Source organism: Stenella coeruleoalba (assembly GCF_951394435.1).
Source record: "Stenella coeruleoalba genome assembly, chromosome: 10".
Taxonomy (NCBI): Eukaryota; Metazoa; Chordata; class Mammalia; order Artiodactyla; family Delphinidae; genus Stenella; species Stenella coeruleoalba.
The window spans coordinates 99,191,457-99,210,580 of NC_137156.1; the positions used below are offsets into that span (position 1 = coordinate 99,191,457).

Genomic DNA, 19,124 nt, shown 5'->3' on the forward strand with positions numbered 1-19,124 from the left:
TTCTGTTTTCCCAAATGGATTTTTTTCACTGCTGGCATAGAAACCAGATAATAAATCAATAAATCAGTCATGATCCAGTTTCTATCAGTGGTGAGCCTCTAAGCAGGTCTGTTATGGAGCTTCAGACTCTGACCATACAGCCCTAAAGATATTTTAGAGTAGGGCAGGGCCAACAGCTGGAGGTCCCCATCCTGAAATTCTCTAGCCCTCCCTTCAGCTATCTGAGTCACCTTCAGATAGAATTTTCCTGTTGCTACCATCTGCCCTTTTTCCCAACCTTAGACTAAATAAAACAGAGGGTAATATACATTTGAAAAGATGCTCAACATCATTAATCATCAAGGAAATAAAGTATAACTAGATACTACTCATTAATAAAGATAATAAGATACCATTATGAACTACTACTGCATACTCAGCAGATAATGAGATACTCACCAGAATGAGTTTAAAAAGATGAGAATACCAAGTCAAAGATGTGGATGAATTGGAACCCTCAAACACTGCTGGAAAACTGTTTGTCAGTATCCACCAAAGTTAAAAATATCTATAGCTCAGCAGTTTCCCTCTCGGGTGTATAAAGCACAGAAATGCATACTCAGATGCAAGCACAACATATACAGGAACGTTTATAGCAGCATTATTCTTAATGCCCAAACACTGGGAATAACGCAGATGTCCTCGAACAATGAAATGGACAATAAATAGGATATTCACTGCAATGGAATGCGATGCTGTAGTGAATCTGAATGAACTACTGATACACATATCAACATGGATGAATTTAAGAAACATAATGTTGAGTGAAAGAGGCTGGACCTGAGACAATACGTGCTCCCTGGTTCCATGTATGTAAAGGTCAAAACAGGCAAAACCCATGTCTGGACTTCGAAGTTGGAGCAGGAGTTACTTTTGAAGGGACTGGTTATTGACTGGGAGGAGGCATGAGACAAGCTCCGTTATATTTAGGATTTGGATATTTACCTCTGTGTCTGCTTTACTTAAATAACAGTGTTCACTAAAGATAGCTAGATTACAGATCATCCGCAGAGGGAGAGTGTTATACTTGCTTGTCCTGGTGGTGAGTCTGTAGAGCTGTGGGCTTCCTCGCCACTGCCCGACCTGCCGTCTCGTAGACTGTACGTTCAGGTGGGAGAAGGGGGACCAGAGGAGCCCATGCTTGTCTTGGAGTTTCTTGTTAATATTTTGTGAGCTTTTTAATTTTTTTCTGCATTTAAGATTCATTTGTCAGAAGTATTTATGTGCAATGTGAAATTGTTATATAAAACTCACCTAAAAAGAAATCATAGTCAGTTCAGCGCTCAGCCTCTAAACACTTGGACAAAGGAAGCCTGCGTGGATATGTTCAGAATCTCTCAGAGGTTAAGGTCACCCCCCGAGGGTGTCAGGGAGGCATAATTACAATGAATTGAATCCTCTCCACCTGGGTTTGCCGAAGTTCTTACGTGAGCTCTTTCTTTTCCTTCCTTAAAAAAAATAAAAAATAAAAAAATCTGGGCCCGACATCAGGAGTAGCAGTTTCCAGTCTGTTGAAGTCCTCTGCTTCCGGGACCGCACTCTGCAGGGGATGAGAGACGTCACCCACAGCATCATCTTCGAAGTGAAGCTTCCAGAAATGGCATTTAGCCCAGGTAACTTGCCGGTCTTTGAGAATGCATATACTTAGCATTTACCAGAAACCAAATTAGGTTTAACTTTTCTTTCATCCCTTCACAATGGCAATGGAGGTAGAAAAAAGTACAGCTCCTACCTCTTTGCCCCTAGGAACTCTTCCCTGGAACAGAGGGCATGCTCTGCAATTCAGACAGGAACAAAGGCAGAGATTGTCCTCAGGATATTTCCTCCAGGTAGTTTTTTCAGTCCTGAGAATTCTTTTTCCCTCTATTTTTTGTTTTTGCTTAACATAAAGTCTTTATTCCTTACCCTTATTACAGGAAGAATGAAGTATTAATGCACCTACATATTTATTTGTTACAAAAAGTTGTGTGTGATCTTATTCTCCGTATAGTAAGCCAGTCAGCAAAAGTGCCATTTCTCCTTCCACGTTTAATATTCCTCATCTGATCCTGTGTGGTAGGCGTCAGCTATTCTCCCTGTTCCATAAGGTAGGAAACTTGGGCTCACAGATAATGTTATATATATAGATGTGTGTGTGTGTGTGTGTGTTTGTGTGTGTGTGTAGATATACATACATGCATTTATTTATATATTTATATTTATGTACACATCACAAGGACAGAATAACATACCCAAATTGGAGTAAAATAAAGGTAATAATACCCACCTCATGGAGTACCCCTATGAGGAATCTGACTCCTGTGTAAAGACAGACACAATGGTGGCATATTATAGTTGCTTAATAAGTGATAATTTATGGTAATTTCCTATCTTACCCAAAGCCGAGAACCCTTTCCAAGATGATCCCTCAGATTTCTATGTCTTACGTGCTGTCCAGAGTACTTGTACAACCTACATGGTTTAATTTGCTCCATACAGCACCTGCATTGTTCCAAGGAACACTGCCTTCTTTAATCCGTGGATCATGTGCCTTAATGTGAGTGTGTGTTTTGGGGGTGAGGGGTGTTAAAATCTCTGCTTCATCAGGCAAAAGAGGAAGCTGTTTGCTTGTTAGTTTAGAGCCTTAAAATATCTATCACCTCTCTGCCGTCTTTAGATATTCAATACATTTGATTTAGCACCCTCTTCTGGCACATTCTAAAATAGCTTCCATGTGATGTTTCATTAAGCCGCCACTGGAAGGTAGCTCCAGGGGAATGAGGTGAGTATGAACTAACCAGTAATGCGGCCTGGTCTCCACCTGGCAGGCCACCAGCTATTTCCACACGTCACTCACTTAATCCTGCCAACCACCTTTTGGGGGAGGCACTTTTCTTTCCATGTTTTAAGATAAAGTCACTGAATTACTCTTACTCCCTGCTCCCAGTGATATATTACTGATGCTTGGTGAAGCTGGCAAACCCAGGAAACACCATGCAATTCTATTCGAGAAGGAGGTTTTCTGTAGCGCTGCAGTGCTGTCAAGTCTTAACACTTGATATTGAGTGTAGATTATTTAGTTTAAGAAAGGCAGATGTTCCTCTTTTTTCACGTAAATTAATGTTTTCCCTCTTAGCTGTAAATAAAACCTTTTAATAACTAGAACTTTGTATAGCTGTAAATAAAACCTTTTAATAACTAGAACTTTGTAAAGTTATTCTGTATCATAATGTGAACTGAACGTATTCGTATGGTAGTGTCTTTTAATATTTCTAAGACATCCCATAGTTGCAATGACAGTGTTATAAGAAATGCAGTTTTGAATATGCTGTGTCTTCTGCTCTTGGTGGTGCAGGCAAGCTCACTCTGCTTTGCTGATACAGAGTGTTCGAGCAGCCGGCTGAGGGAAGCCGCAGACACTGCTGAGGGTGGGAGAGACCTCCTTTCACTTCCTGTCCTTGCTGTGCTCCTCCTCTTTGTCCAGCTAGGGGAAGACAGGGCCTAACTTTCCCCTAAAAAATACTTTCTCATTAATTTGGGGTATGTCTAATATGGAAGCAGATATGATAGACTAAATATTATGGTCACCTATAGTATTTTTTTAAATTATCAGTAAGTTTAAAGTACATCTAATTTTCTTAAAATGTCTGTAACATCTTGAGTACAGAGATGTTTTAATTTGCAATGACATTTTGTGTTTGTCTTATAATTTCTTATCTGTAACAGGAGAAAGCTGAGGCTGGAGTTATTAATTATAGTACTAGACTGTGTTTCTGAATTTCTTGTCAAATTTCTGTGCATGTGTTAGAGAAGCCTTTTTAAATTTAACATGAGAATAGTAAGAAAATCAAACAAAATATGAGATAATAACTGGTTTGAACTCTTTTTTTTCCCCAGAAAAATGATTTTGGAGTTCTTATCCTCTTTAAGAACTCAAATCTATTATTTCAGTTTTAATTTTTTGTGATGTAAAAAAGGACCGCACCAGAGCACCTGAGTTAAAACAGGAAGGGTCATTTGTTTTTCGGCTCCTTGCTGGGAAAGATACCCTCAGCCAAGTAGCTTTTGAAGATAACTGACCCCCTTGTTTCCCATTGGTCGTCCTGTCCCAGAAATAAAAAATTGTGTAAAGCAAATCAACACCTCTAGGTCCCATAATTATATTGGGCAGTATTATGTTAAGAAACAAAGGTTGAAAGCTAAAAAGTTCCCAAGGAAAGGAAAATAGAGGTGTTGATAGAAATATAAAAGTAGGAGAATGTCCAAAGAAAACCAGTGTACAATTAGAGACAAATGTAAAATTCCTGCCATAGTCCTGTATCTCTTAACCTGAATTCAAGGAGCTTCTGTTCCTTCAGAGACTGTTACTTCAAGCAGATATTGGAGGTGATGCTGGAAGGGTAGGTGGCTGAGTGAATTCCCTGCTAAGGAGTTGAGGCTTTATTGTGAATTTTGGGAATTCAGTGAGGAAGGGAGAGCAACTGAGGTCCCAAGGTGTGGGGAGTGTAAGACTGGGTGGCCCCCATTAGCAGGATTTACAAGGCCAGGTTTCCACCAAGGAAGCCAGGTTTCCACCAAGGAAGCCGGATTTCCACCAAGGAAGACAGGTTTCCATTAAGGTGAGGAGGTAGCAGAAGTATCTGCAAAGCAGTTGAGATTTTTAAGAGGATTTTGCAACAGTGGAATAGAGCAGCATTACCCTGAATGTGTCCTGTGAGATTTTAATTGGTGTTACTGGTTGAGGGAGATAATGGAGAGCCAGGTAAGATTGGGAAGCTCAAAGCCAAATCAGACAAAGTGGCTCCTTTACTGCAGGTTTCTCGGAGCTTTATCTCCCTCATGTGCGATGTGACGCTCCAGGTTTGGGTGGTGGTGGGGCAGAGGGAGAACACAGGTAGGTGTACAGAAGCATTTCCCAAGCCCGTCAGCCATGGAGTCTTTATCCTCTCAGAGCTTTGCGTGGAGCAAATTTTGAGAACAGCTGGAATTGGAGTTACAGAGGCACCCAATGCAGAGGTTAAAAGAGGTCAGCGGGAAAGGGAAAAGTCAGAGGAGAGGAAAGTCTGAATGGTTAAGGATGTGCTTAAAGGAGAGGGCAGCTTAACAGAAGAGCAGTCCCTTGGACTGATGTCTGGAGACAGGTAGGCGCAGTGATGGAACTGAGAGGCTGGGTGGAAGGGTAACATAAGGATGAAGAGCGGAAGGGGTGCGCTCAACGGAGGGGTCCAGGTCCAGGTGGGAACTCGGCAGAAGGTGTGCTGCAGTCACACTGGCTTGTCTTCCTAAGGTAGAAAGCCCTTCACAGAGTTAGACCAGCTCCAGATATATTCTGTTTTTGGAGCAACTTCCAGTAACTACAAAAGTTAAGGCAACTCGGGCCAGAGACCAGGGCTGTTTCTGAAGCCCTTCTGTGGGAAGGCAGTGCTTGGATCTGAGGGTCTCTAAACAAGATTCCTAGTGGCTCAGGAAAATGAGGCAACTGAGGCAAGTAGATGCAAATCTGGCCTGCAAACCTCCTTGAAAAAGAAGTGAACTGAAAGCTTATGGATGCGTGAGTCATCTTGCTGCTTTGACTTACTTTTTATTTTTCCCTCCTTCCCTAAACTTACTGTTTTATTTGCCTTAAGATTGTCCCAAGGCGGTTGGATGGGAAAAGAACCAGAAAGGAGGCATGGGACCAAGGATGGTGAACCTCAGCGAATGTATGGACCCTAAAAGGTATACTTTGGAAGCCGTTTTCTCCAGGGTGCACACCAGGTTCTGTCAGGCCAAGCGCATTGCCCAGTTCAGTCAGGGGGTGCCTTCACACTGACGACGAGTGTTAATCCACTCTTGGCTGCCTCTTGATTTAAGTTTGGTTGTGAGAATTAATATTAATGATGGATATCCTGAAGGACACACAATTCACGTTTCTCTAGACATTCTACATTTCGTTCTTGCTTCAAGCTCAGACTCTCAGACCTCTGTACCTACACCACCTTTTAGTTCTTTATTCATTGCCCTTTGATTTTGTCCATTAGCCTACACTGAAGGACATTATAAGAAATATTTCACAGAAACCAGTATTGTATTGAAGGCATGATGTAAGTACCCCCTTTATTGAGGAGACAGAAATTTCTCTGTTTTCAGTATTAGGAAAATCTTTCCTCATAAGCGGCTGGTGTGTTTTTATTCCTGGACACAGTAACTCCTACACCTGGTCATGCTTCCCATTTCACCTTGGCTGCTGGGAGCTCAGGATCAGATTGGTGGCCCATCACTGTGCAGTTGCAGAGGATAATGGTGGCATGTGTTCTGTGTGGTCACCTTTCTCCTCCTCGCTCACCCTCAAGCTTTGTTTTACTTTTCCTTTGATATTAATTTCCATAGTATTTGTTTCTTATTTTCTCATGCAGCTACTTTCTATCTAAAAAGGACAAGATTGGGGCATAAATGAGTGACTGACTAAATAAATAAATAATTCTGTCATTTTCTAGGTTAGCTGAGTCATCAGTGGATCTAAATCTCAAATTGATGTGTTGGAGATTGGTCCCTACTTTGGACTTAGACAAGGTTGTGTCTGTCAAGTGTCTGCTGCTCGGAGCTGGCACCTTGGGTTGTAATGTAGCCAGGACATTGATGGTAAGTTTGTGGGGGTCAGATGTTACCTCTAAAGCTGTGGCTTCTCTTCTTATTTCGCTATACAGTCCACCTTCCATACCTGTGGGTTTCGCATCTGAAGATACGGAGGGCCTTGTATTTTATGTAAGGGACTTGAGTATCTGTGGATTTTGGTATCCCCAGGGGCTCCTGGAACCAGTCCCCCGCGGATACCAAGCAACAACTACGCCTGAGTGCCTTCTCTATCCCAGACTCCCCCTATTCTCTCTCCCAGACTCCCCCTATTCTCTCTCCCTCCCTCCCTTCTCTTTTTCCTCCCTGTCTCCCTCCCTTTTTTCTTTTCTCAGTATCTCTTTAAGTATAAAAGGAATACATGCTTTTATTATAAGGTAGAAACAGGAACTCTCCCTCCACTCCCATCCCAAGTTACTTACCAGAATTAAGCAGACTTCACAGATTATTACACAGCATCTTTCCCTGAAGTTTTCGTAGTCATGTGCAAATGCAGAGAGAGACATTTGTCATCTTTGCTCTTATTTATTTATTTATATTTACAAAAATTGGATCATAGCATACTGTCTGTAGCACGTTTTTATTTTTAACTTAATATAACAATAATTGTGGTTCTCTTTCTATGTATTCCATATTATGTATATGTAGGATTTTATTATATGTCTTGTCCTCAATTTATTTAATCAATTTCAGCATATTTTTCTTTTAGAGATGCTGTTGAAGTGAACATGCTTATATCTTTACATGTCCGTGGAATTATTTCTTTAGGAAAAAAGCCCTAGAAGTAGAATTACTGTGTTAGAATGTAAAACAGAGCTTTTAACTTTGCATTTCTTTAATTAGTGAGGGTTAGTATTTGATTTTATTTCTTTTGTGAATTTTATTTCTTCTATTTATGTCCTTTGGGCTGTGTTTCTTATATATTGACTAGGAGTTCTTTTTTTAATGGATATTAACCTTTTTTCTGTAATATAATGCAAATATTTTTCTCAATTTAAGTTATCTTTAGCCACATAAAGGTTTTTAAAAATTTGATGTTATTAAATATGTCAATCTTTTTCTTTACGGTTTACAGAACTCTTGTTTTTATGTTTAGATCTTTATCAATGTGGAATTTATTTTTGTTTTATGATGAGAGTTAAATATCTAACATTTTTTCCACAAAGTGAATAGTCATTTGATTGAATGGCATTCGTTCAATAATACAAATCATCATTTTCCCACCTTAATCAAATACTAAATCTCCTTATGTACCCGAGTCTCTTTTTGGATTCTATCTTGTTCCATCATTCCATTTGTTTGTTCCTGCATTATTACTCACAGCTTTAACTCAAATTACAATGAATTTATAGATAAATTGGGAAGGATTGACATCTTTATAATATTGATCCTTAGTTCCAGAAGCATTGTATATCTCTTAAATTATTTAGATCATCTTTGTAGATTTTCTTTATTTAGGTCTCACACATGCCTCATTTAGTTTATTTTCACATGTTTAATTGTTTTTTTTCTTTTAAAGATATGTTCTTCCCACTAAATTTTCCAGTCGACTATTACTGGGATATATAAGAAGGATATTCTATCTGGCCATCTTTCTAAACTTTCTTAGTTATATTAGTTTTTTGTTTGATTCTTTAGAATTTTCTAGGTTGATAAGTATTCCTCACCAACATTTATACCTATTTCTAGGATTGGCTAGGACTCCATGGTTTTGCTGAGGAATAGTGGTGAGAGTTGGCATCCTCATTTTGTTACTGATTTTTAATGAGAAACTTCTTTTTTTTTCCTTTAATTTTGATATGTGATATTGGTTTCTGCTAATGCTCTTTTATAAATTAAGGAGGCAGATTTTTATTTCTAGTTTACTATGCGTTTACATCAGAAATGATTGTTAAGCTTTATCAAATATATCTATTAAGATAATCATATTCTAATGTTGAGCATTCCTGGAAAAAACCCTATTTGTTCATGGTATGTTATTCTTCTAATATACTATGGGATTCAACTGGTAATGTTTTATTGCTAGGTTTTACATACGCATTCATAAGTCAAGTTGGTTTATAGTAATGTTTTTTCCTTTTCTTTGTGGTGTCGTATATCTTATAGCTGAGTTATACTACTTTTATAAAATAAAACTTTCTGCCTTTTTCTATGCTCCAGGACAGTTTAAGTGTATGACTTATCAGTTCCTTGATGGTTTGGCAAAATTCAGTTATAAACCATCTGGGCCTGATGCCTTTTGGAATTCTCTTGGCAGTGAGGGCAGGGAATCTTTGGGAACTTTTACAAATGTTTCTATAGTCATTGACCTTTTTAGATTTTATACCTCTTTTGAGTCAGTTTAGTCATGTTGTTTTCCTAGAAAATCATCCATTTCATCTAAATTTGAAAATTAATTGATATAAAATACATGTGGTATTCTCTTACCATCTTTTATTTTATTTCATTTTTTTAAAATGCACTTCTTTATTTCTCTATTTCTTTTTTGGCTGTGTTGGGTCTTTGTTGCTGCGTGCAGGCTTTCTCTAGTTGCAGCGAGTGGGAGCTACTCTTCTTTGAGGTGCGCGGGCTTCTCACTGCGGTGGCTTCCCTTGTTGCGGAGAATGGGCTTTAGGCACACGGGCTTCAGTAGTTGTGGCTCATGGGCTCTACAGTGCAGGCTCAGTAGTTGTGGCACACGGGCTTAGTTGCTCCAGGGCATGAGGGATCTTCCTGGACCAGGGCTTGAACCCAAATCCCCTGCATTGGCAGGCAGATTCTTAATCACTGCACCACCAGGGAAGTCCTTCTTACCAACTTTTAAATCTTCTCTTTATCCTGTCTTTTTTTTTTTTTTTTTGGCGGTACGCGGGCCTCTCACTGCTGTGACCTCTCCCGTTGCGGAACACAGGCTCCGGACGCACAGGCTCAGCGGCCATGGCTCACGGGCCCAGCCGCTCCGCGGCATGTGGGATCTTCCCGAACCGGGGCACGAATCCGTGTCCCCTGCATCGGCAGGCAGACTCTCAACCACTGCGCCACCAGTGAAGTCTTATCCTCTCTTTTATCTCTCCTTATTCCTAATGTTGAATAATTGTGTTTTCTCTTTTTCAAACTTTCCAGAGAGGCTTGTCTATTTTATCAGTCTTTCCAGAGAACTAAATCCTTGATCTCTTTATTCCATAATTTTTGTTTTGTTTTGCTTCCAGATTCATTAATATCTACTTTTATTTTTATTCACTTCCTTCTCCATTTTTGTGGAATTTATTTCATTCTTTTCCTAACTTCCAGAATTAGGTACTTAAGTTTTCTTAGCATTTTTAAAATTATAAAGTCATTATAGTCCCATTGTAGAAAATTTGTAGAGTATAAGAGTTGTAAAGTAAGAAAAGAAGACCCATTTTTCGACTACATTTTCACTTCTTTTCAGTGTTTGTTTAATGTATATTTAAAAATCTTATTTGATATATAAAAATGCCCCTTGCTTTTACCAATTAACATTGTAAACACTTTCTCATGTCATTAAAAAGGATTTCTTAAAAGCTTTCTTAATGGCTGTAGAGTATGCCTTCTTGAATGATGAAACATGATTTACTGTGATATTCCCCTAATGTTAGACATTAACATTGTTTCTAGTTTTTTACAACTCTAAATTATGTTACAGAGAACATCTTTGTGATTGCACTTTTGTCAGTATTTTAGATCATTTCCTAAAACAGATTGCTGGAAGTAGGTCAAAGGATATGAACATTTAAAAAGTTCTAGAAACCTATTGCCAAATTGCTTTCCAGAAGAATTATACTAGTTTACATTCTCAGTCGGTAAAATAGTTTTTTCATCACCCCATCCTCACCAGCACTGAGTATTGTAATTTTCTTTAATCTTTACAGATTAGCCATTTAAACTGTGTAGCATTACAGGAAACTGAAAGTTAAGTGTGAGAGTCCACATGCATGTGACTAACCTGTGGCATGTTTGTAATTTATGTGGCTTTCTTCCCACCGCCAAGCATGTTCCCAGACTGCCTTCCTTGCTCTCCACTCATCATTGCTTTAAAATGCAAAAATACTCCCGAAATAAATATCCCCAAGCCAAGCACCACTGACATTTGGATATTCCATATGTTTATTCCCCCTCCATGGTAGTTTGCTTACCTGGTGAAAGTCACTTATAAAACTGGGTGGGTAGACCAAAGTTACCAGTGGGCTTCAAAACAAGCAGCCGACTTAAACTATGCTTTCAAAAGAGTGGATTCTGGCCTATCATCCTCCACCCCGACAGTGAATCTTGGGTTGTTGTTGACTGTGCCCCTGGACTCATCAGACTAACTGAATTTCAAAGTCCCTAATGGAAGGATATTGAAATAAGACAGAGATCAGACTCTTAACTCTGCAGCCAATCCTGCCAGGGCTTCTCTTACATCACTGTGCTTGTTCATGGTTTACTGAAATACACATACCCCATCTCACCCCAGAAAGTACGCACCTTCATTTGGTTGCCACTCTGAGGATCTCATTTCCTCCCCTCCATTAACCAGATCTATGACCTAAGATAAGTCATTTATCTTTTCTGGGCTTCAGTTTCTGTATCTGTAAAATAAAGTAATTGAACTAAAGATTTTAAAGAGTCTATCTAATTTTAAAATCATGTGGTTCTATAAGACTTTATAGGAGATGGAATTGAAGTGTATGAAATCATGAAAACTATCTCTGAGCATGTAGATTTTCCCCTATATTCCAGAATATTAATAAGGGCTTTGCCTCTTGGAGAAAAAGTACAAAATCCTCTATGATGTTATACAATTGGAGATAACTTATAAGTCACTTTTACAAGGAGCTAATTCAGGCTTTAAGTGAATTTTAGGATGAGATGTTACTTATGCTTATTCATTCAGGGAAAGCAAGGACATTGGGTGGCTCTTGCTAATCCTTTTAAGACAGTAACAGAGACAGTTCTTATGGGACTCATCCCCAAAGCTTCCTCTGGTGCCACTGTCAAAAATAATGAATTATTAGTCAGACCCACAATGACATTTCTTACTCTCATTACTGTAGGAAGCCAGGCACTGTGTGTATAATTATTTTGTCTTTTAAAGGAAGTTGACACTGTCAAAAACTGAATTTGCACAATTCAGTTTCTGGAGTTCCCTGTATTTTGAGGTTCCCAAGCTGCTCCAAAATAAAACCCCTTTTAGGGATTTCAAGGGAGACACCCTGTGAAATGTTCATCAGAAACACACCATGATCTCCTGTTTCCATGCAGGGTTGGGGCGTCAGACACATCACATTTGTGGACAATGCCAAGATCTCCTATTCCAACCCTGTGAGGCAGCCTCTGTATGAATTTGAAGATTGCCTGGTGGGTGGTAAGCCCAAGGCCCTGGCTGCAGCAGACCGGCTCCAGAAAATATTCCCCGGAGTGGTACGTTGATGCTGTTTGAGAACGTCTGAGGTTTTCTCCTGGATCTTTCAGTGTTTAAGTCTTGGGGAATGAGGCCCTGTGGTATTGGTGAAAGGGAGTCAGACATCTGTCACTTACTACCAGGCCCTCATCATGTGGCCAAACCTCTGTTTCCTCATCTCAGAGATGCAGATTACAAGAACAAAACTCTCATATATTATTATGAAAATAAAATGAAGAGTACATGAAAAGAATGTTTTATAAGTTGCAAAGCATTATCTGAGTTGAGGAATTTGGGGTACAAATATTTTTAGATACTGCCTTGTTCCAAAGGGATTTATGGTGGCTCAGATGTAGGGTATTATTTTCCTCATCACCAGAATACTTGATAGTTAGTACAGGTTTATGAAATTAAATTGAATGTAAGTCTGCAGAAGAAAGATCTGGCTAATGTTTAGCTTTTTATTCCAGCTGCTTCTTATTTTTGACTTTCATCATTTATTTTAAAAACAATGAGGCAAGTCATTCAGCTCATTTGCTTCGAAATTTGTCGGTGTTTTTGAGGTCATCCAGCAAAAGACATTCTGCATCTTGCATGCTTAATCAGTTTATGTGACAGAGGTTAGATTAGGTGTCTCCGAAGTATCTGTTTGTACTTAAAGTGCCACAAGAGACTCTTGGCCCTGGCTAAAAATAAAAAACCTGCTTTCTCAAAATTTCTCTGTTTGGTCACTCAGCATTAGATTCATTCATTTTAACGGTCTTTGCTTTAAAAGCAACTTTGTTTTGCCCATTTCATCAGTGTACCAGAGGAATGGGTTTAATTCAGCAGTATTGATTGAACACCCACTGTACCCAGTGAGGTGCTGGATGCCAGAAGAGATGAGAATAAGTTACACCCCATCATTGAGGAGGCATCTTAGTTAGGTTTCTGCTGTGACAATATTGCGTATCACATACTCCCAACATCTAAATGGCTTACGATCATAAACATTATTTCATGCTCATGGGTCTGCAGGTTAGCCATAGCTTAGCTGTAGGCTAGGCTGGACTCAGGCTTCGAGTCAGGTTCCAATCTACTCTATATGTCATTATTTCAAAATCTACGCTCCAGGAGCAACAGTCAGCTGTCCTGCTCTTCTTATGGTGGAAGGTAGAAGTGTAAAGGGGTTGGTGAGGCTTACCATACCTGTACATGTTAAAGTCTCAGCTCAGAAATGGCACTGTGCAGTGTCCTCCATCTCCATTGCCAGAGCTAGTCACAGGGCCAGGCCCTAAGTCAATGGCGTTGGTCAGGATACCCTGCTTTCCTAGTCGGAGGTCCTGCAAAGTTGTATGGCAAAGGCATGGACATATAATTCTATTAGAGGGAGGCAGTGCACAGTCAGGAAGAATAATTCATTCTATCACCAGAGAGTACCGTGAACTCCCCTCTGGGCCCAGACAGACCTGGCTTTGAATCTGAGCTCTGCCTGAAAGTTTTGCTTGCCCAAATCCTAGCCATGGTCTATGACCCAATGCAATTCCCCCTATTTCTTTGTTCAGTTATTCTATGACTTACTCCTCACATATTTATTTAAGGCCTACTGTATGCTAGGGACTGGGGAACAAGGCAGACGAAGTTCCTGCTCCCTTGCATTGAACTTCAAGTCCAGCTGGGGGCACGGTCAATAAACTAATTTCCTAAACGGTTACACTGGGAACAAGTGCACGAGGCAGGAGCTCAGTTGCTGTGAGAATGTTTAACAGGTAGGCCTGACCTAAACCAGGCTTCCTTGAGGAAGCTAAGTCCTGAAGCATGGGTGGGAGTTAGCTAGACCAAGGCGGGGCAGAGCTGTTTGTGCAGAGGCCTGAGGTAGGAAGCAGCACGCTGCCTTTGTGGACTGAATGAAGACCAGGCTGGCTGAAGCGTGGAGGTCAAGAAAGACACAGCTAGGGCGTCTGTGTCAGCAAAGGCCAGGTCATGCTGGGCCTTAGAGATCAAGTTCACCTTTTCTTGAAAACATCAGCCTGCCAGGATCAAGCCTCTTCCTCAGCACCTACATCATGTTACTCCATTTTACCTATTGGATTATGCATTCCTTACCACTGGGAGCCAGGTCTCTTACACTTTTATCCTTCATGCCTTATAAGTAATAATAGATAACACAGAATGCATCTAAGTACTAGTGTAATTCATCAAATTCGTGAAAAGTACTTGTGAAACTGTTTCACTTATTGGTTAGCCAGGCTTATGTAATTTTCTTTGTGTGTTCAACTTAGTGTTCAACAATCAATATTGTTGATATTTTCATTCAACAAATATTTACTCATCACCCTCCTTACACCAGGCCATGGACAGAAGGCTAGTCCTAAGTGAAGAAGACATGAAAAGAACTGCTCAGCTGCAAATACCGTGCCTAATCCTGGGGTTGAATTAATTGAATAGGAAAAAAACCTGACCTTTAATAAATCAAATAACTATTTGAGGTCACCATTTTTTTTCCTCCCAAAGGTAAAGCAATAAAATGTAGGATTGTAGAGCCACACTAGGGGTTTTAAAACCCAGCTCTGGACATCTGCTTTCAACCCTGAAGAGTAACTGATAGACTAGCTCTCCTACCATTATGCACCTAAAAGTTCTGCACCTGGGTAGATTATATAAAATGACTCTTCAGACACTGAACAATATGTAGTGAAAGACTGTGGTCTCAGAAAGAAATGTTTGTCCCAATTTATTGCATGCAGACACTTTTTAGCCCATTGGCACTCCTTTGTGACTCACAATTCATCTGCCAGGACATTGTGGAGCCAGCAGGGGACAAAAGGTAAATTACAGAGCTGTTCTAAAGCCCCCATGAGAAATCCTGAGTCCCCACACTCCAAGAGAACCCAGGTTGCTGGGCAGCTTCTGCTATTGGACAGGAAATGAAGCTTCACTACCACCCCCCGAACAAATATGTATACACTCCTAAGCCAGTTTTCTAGTTCAAGTCAGCAAGTAGAGTTTTTTGGTTTTGAGGGTTTTGTTTGTTTTTAATGCATATACTCCTAAGAAGATTAAGGCAAGACTAGCAGCCATTCTAATCTTATAAGAATTTATTAAATTTTTTTTGTTCTGACATCCCATTTGGAGGTATTCTACCGTAAGGAAGTGGAGGGGACGGCAGCTTGGGAATAAGTGGGGAGAGACAGCCTGGCTGGATGGAGGGACTTGGGCAGGCAGAGGGCATTTTGGTGAAGTTTCTTGGCCTCAGATTGTAGGAAAGAGCCAAAGGTACACAGTTTTCTCCAGTTGTTCACCTTTTCTCACACGGGAAGTGCCCCCCACCCACTTTGGAACTAGGATCCGTGTGTCTCTGTTTGCTGCTCTGTCCAGCTTCAGGGACCCTGGGTGACAGGAAAGTGTGGTCTAGGTTGAAGAGGTGAAGAGGGTTGGGGGCACAGGCAGCAGAAGGCTAAGGCAGAGTGGTCATGATGGAGAGATTTCAGGCTGTAAGCGACCATGCGTGCACACTTGCGGCGACCGGGAGATGCGGGCTCTGAGATCCCGCCTGTCCCTTTGCTTCAGACCCCCCTCTCTCTGGTGTGTCCCCAGAACGCCAGAGGGTTCAACATGAGCATCCCCATGCCGGGACACCCAGTGAACTTCTCCAGCGTCACCCTGGAGCAGGCCCGCAGGGATGTGGAGCGGCTAGAGCAGCTCGTCGAAGGCCATGATGTCGTGTTCCTGCTGATGGACACCCGGGAGAGCCGATGGCTGCCCGCCGTCATCGCCGCGAGCAAGAGAAAGGTAGAGTGTGGGTCCTCTGGTGGTGACTTAATGCATCATCTCCCCAGGGGGAAGTGTCCCCAATCTGCCCCCTCCAGAGCAGAAGGTGCTTTGTGTGGCCTAGTGACCTGGTACAAGAGGGCTTCCTCCAGAGACTGTTTCTGCCTTATGCACCATCATCCAGCATAATTGTTACCCTTTACTGTTTAATTTTCATAACCACCCTGTGAGGTCCTTTACTGGAAGGGACACTCTACTCACAATAGAATGTAAGCTCCAAGAGGGCAAAGATTTTGTCTCATTCACTACTGTTGGGTCAGTGACAACTTCAAGGGCCAAAAGAACTGAATGTTTAAACACTGGGTTGGCCAAAAAGTGCCTTCAGTTTTAAGTAAAAATAAAAGACACATTTTTCATTTTCGCCAAGAACTTTATTGAGCAACGTATTCACCCTTTTGTTCCACTACCTTCTGCCATTTTTCAGGCAACTTCATAATTCCATCTTCCCAAAACTTTTTATCTTTTTGAGCAAAGAACTGTTCCAGGTGCCTTTTACAGTCTTCCAGGGAATTGAAATTTTCCATTAAGAGAATTTTGTAAAGACCTAAATAAATGGAATTCCGAAGGTCAATGTCTGGTGAATATGGCGGATGAATCAGAACTTCCCAGACAAACTGTGACAGTTTTTGCCTGGTCATCAAAGAAACATGCAGTCTTGAGTTATCCTGATGGAAGATTATGTGTTTTCTGATGACTAATTCCAGATTCTTTTCGTTGAGTGCTGCTTTCAGTTGGTCTAACTGGGAGCAGTACTTGTTGGAATTAATCGTTTGGTTTTCCAGAAGGAGCTCATACTAGAGAACTCCCTTCCAATCCCGCCATATACACAACATCACCTTCTCTGGATGAAGATTGGCCTTTGGTGTGGTTGGTGGTGGTTCATTTCGCTTGCCCCATAGTCTCTTCCTTTCCACATTATTGGACAGTATCCACTTTTCATTGCCTGTCACAATTTGTTTTAAAAACGGAACGTTTTCATTACGTTTAAGTAGAGAATCACATGTGGAAATACAGTCAAGAAGGTTTTTTTCGCTTAACTTACGTGGAACCCAAACATCAAAGCAATTCACATAACCAAGCTGGTGCAAATGACTTTCAACCCTTGATTTGGATATTTTGAGTATGTTGGCTGTCTCCCGCGTGTTATAACATTGACTGTTCTCAATTAATGTCTCAATTTGATCGCCATCAACTTCAACTGGTTTACCTGACCGTGGAGCAGTGTCCAGCAAGAAATCTCCAGCACAAAACTTCTCAAACCACCTTTGACACATTTGATCAGTCACAGCACCTTCTCCATACACTGCATAAATGTTTTTTTTTGCATTTCGATTGCGTTTTTACCTTTCTTGAAATAACAAAGCATAATATGCCGAAAATGTTGCTTTTTTCTTTCATCTTCAGTCTTAAAATGGCTACACAAAAATTCACTAATTTTCATGTCTTTTTTTTAAACACATGCTGATATGACAGCTGTCACATACAATCTAACAAAACTGTTTCGAATGACATTAAAGACAACTAACTGCTACTAGAGTCATCTTACGGAAAAAACCGAACGAACCTTTTGGTCAACCCAATAAATCACGGTACATATGTGTGATGGAATAGTATGCAGCCGTTCACGGTTATGTCTTCAAAGAATTTTAATAACATGGAAAATACCACATTATGTTAAATAAGCAAGATATAATATTGTATATATATATTTTTTTATCAACTCTGTTTATATATGTAAAGATATCTACGTTTATCAAAGGGTGGCAAGAAGAAGGGAGAAAGGGAGGAAGGGAATGGGAGACAGAGAGCGAAAATAACAGGGAAATACTTCAAACTATTAATAATAATTGTTTGAGCTGTGAGATTGTGAGTGATTTTTGTTTTCTGGTATGGTTTTCCTTGATTTTTTCTAACTTTCTGTCTAACCATAAATTTGGGAGAATAAGTTAAATTACAACTAAGAGACGTTCTTACAGTATAAATGAAAAAAATTGTCCTCAAAGACCTATGTGGGGGCTTCGCTGGTGGCTCAGTGGTTGGGAATCCTCCTGCCAATGCAGGGGACACGGGTTCGAGCCCTGGTCTGGGAGGATCCCACATGCCACGGAGCAATGAAGCCTGTGCGCCACAACTACTGAGCCTGCGCTCGAGAACCCGCAAGCCACAACTACTGAAGCCCGCATGCCTGGAGCCCGTGCTCTGCAGTGGGGGAGGCCACCGCAATGAGAGGCCCGCGCACAACAGCGAGGAGTGGCCCCCGCTTGCCGCAACTAGAGAAAACCTGCGCGCAGCAACCAGGACCCAATGCAGCCAAAAATAAATAAATAAATAAATAAATTTTAAAAAAGAAAGAAAATATTCAAAAAAAATCCTATGTGGAGGGTGAATTATATGGTATGTGAATTATATCTCAATAAAGCTATTATGAAAAAAAATCTCTGTAGAAATAACAGAGGATAGCATAATGCTGGAAAGAATGGGTTTGAGAACTATCGAGACAGTTTTATACACCTACCTTTTACCAGCTAAGTGACCTTGGGCAAGTTATAGAAGTAACCTCTCTGACTTTCAGTATCCTCATCTGTAAATAGGAAATGTTTGCTGGGAATTTTAAATGAAACCAAATGAGATAATTTATGTTAATCACTTGTCAAGTCTTTTGCATCTAATAAGCCCTCAGTCTTGGGTAACTTTTACCAACATTAGCTTCTAGAATCTAATTATAGTCATATGCAAACATTTACTGCAAGCACTAATAACATAAATTCTTTAAGTGGACCAAATATGAAGTTAGCCATGGCTTAAAATATGTGTCTCTTAACTCTAGCCTTTTATTCCTTGAAACTCACAGCTGGTCATCAATGCTGCCTTGGGATTTGACACATTTGTTGTTATGAGACATGGCCTGAAGAAGCCTAAGCAGCAGGGAGCCGGGGACTTGTGTCCCAGCCACCCTGTGGCACCTGCCGACCTCCTGGGCCCATCACTTTTTGCCAACATCCCTGGCTACAAACTTGGCTGCTATTTCTGCAATGATGTGGTGGCCCCGGGAGATGTAAGTGGATTTCTTTGTTATTCCAAATATTTCCTACAACCGTCTTGCCCACTAGAGTGGAGAGACCCAGTTCTTTCCTTTACGACTATTTAGATATTGTCTTTTAACAAAGAGAAAAATTCTCCATTTGGGGGGCGGGGCAGGGCCTTATCCCTCTATGAGCCTTGTTTGACATCATCAACTGTGTCCAGCTCTTCCCTGTTCGCCAATGTAAACGCAGCAACAAACCATTTTTATGGAAAGCTCAGC

General features: G+C 40.6%; 1 protein-coding gene across 8 annotated transcripts in view; it reads left to right on the top strand.

The window, feature by feature from the left end:
* ATG7 (autophagy related 7) overlaps positions 1 to 19,124 on the top strand; it is a 300,602-nt gene that overhangs the window by 102,604 nt on the left and 178,874 nt on the right. For all 8 annotated transcript variants that reach the window (XR_013830150.1, XR_013830151.1, XR_013830152.1 and 5 more), the window contains 6 exons: positions 1,531 to 1,652; positions 5,646 to 5,736; positions 6,495 to 6,639; positions 11,872 to 12,030; positions 15,587 to 15,781; positions 18,672 to 18,875. Coding sequence is in view for 5 of the 8 variants with exons in the window: in XM_079933862.1 (XP_079789988.1) it covers positions 1,531 to 1,652; positions 5,646 to 5,736; positions 6,495 to 6,639; positions 11,872 to 12,030; positions 15,587 to 15,781; positions 18,672 to 18,875 (916 nt within the window). In the remaining 3 variants the exon portion in view is untranslated. The remainder of the gene's footprint in view (positions 1 to 1,530; positions 1,653 to 5,645; positions 5,737 to 6,494; positions 6,640 to 11,871; positions 12,031 to 15,586; positions 15,782 to 18,671; positions 18,876 to 19,124) is intronic.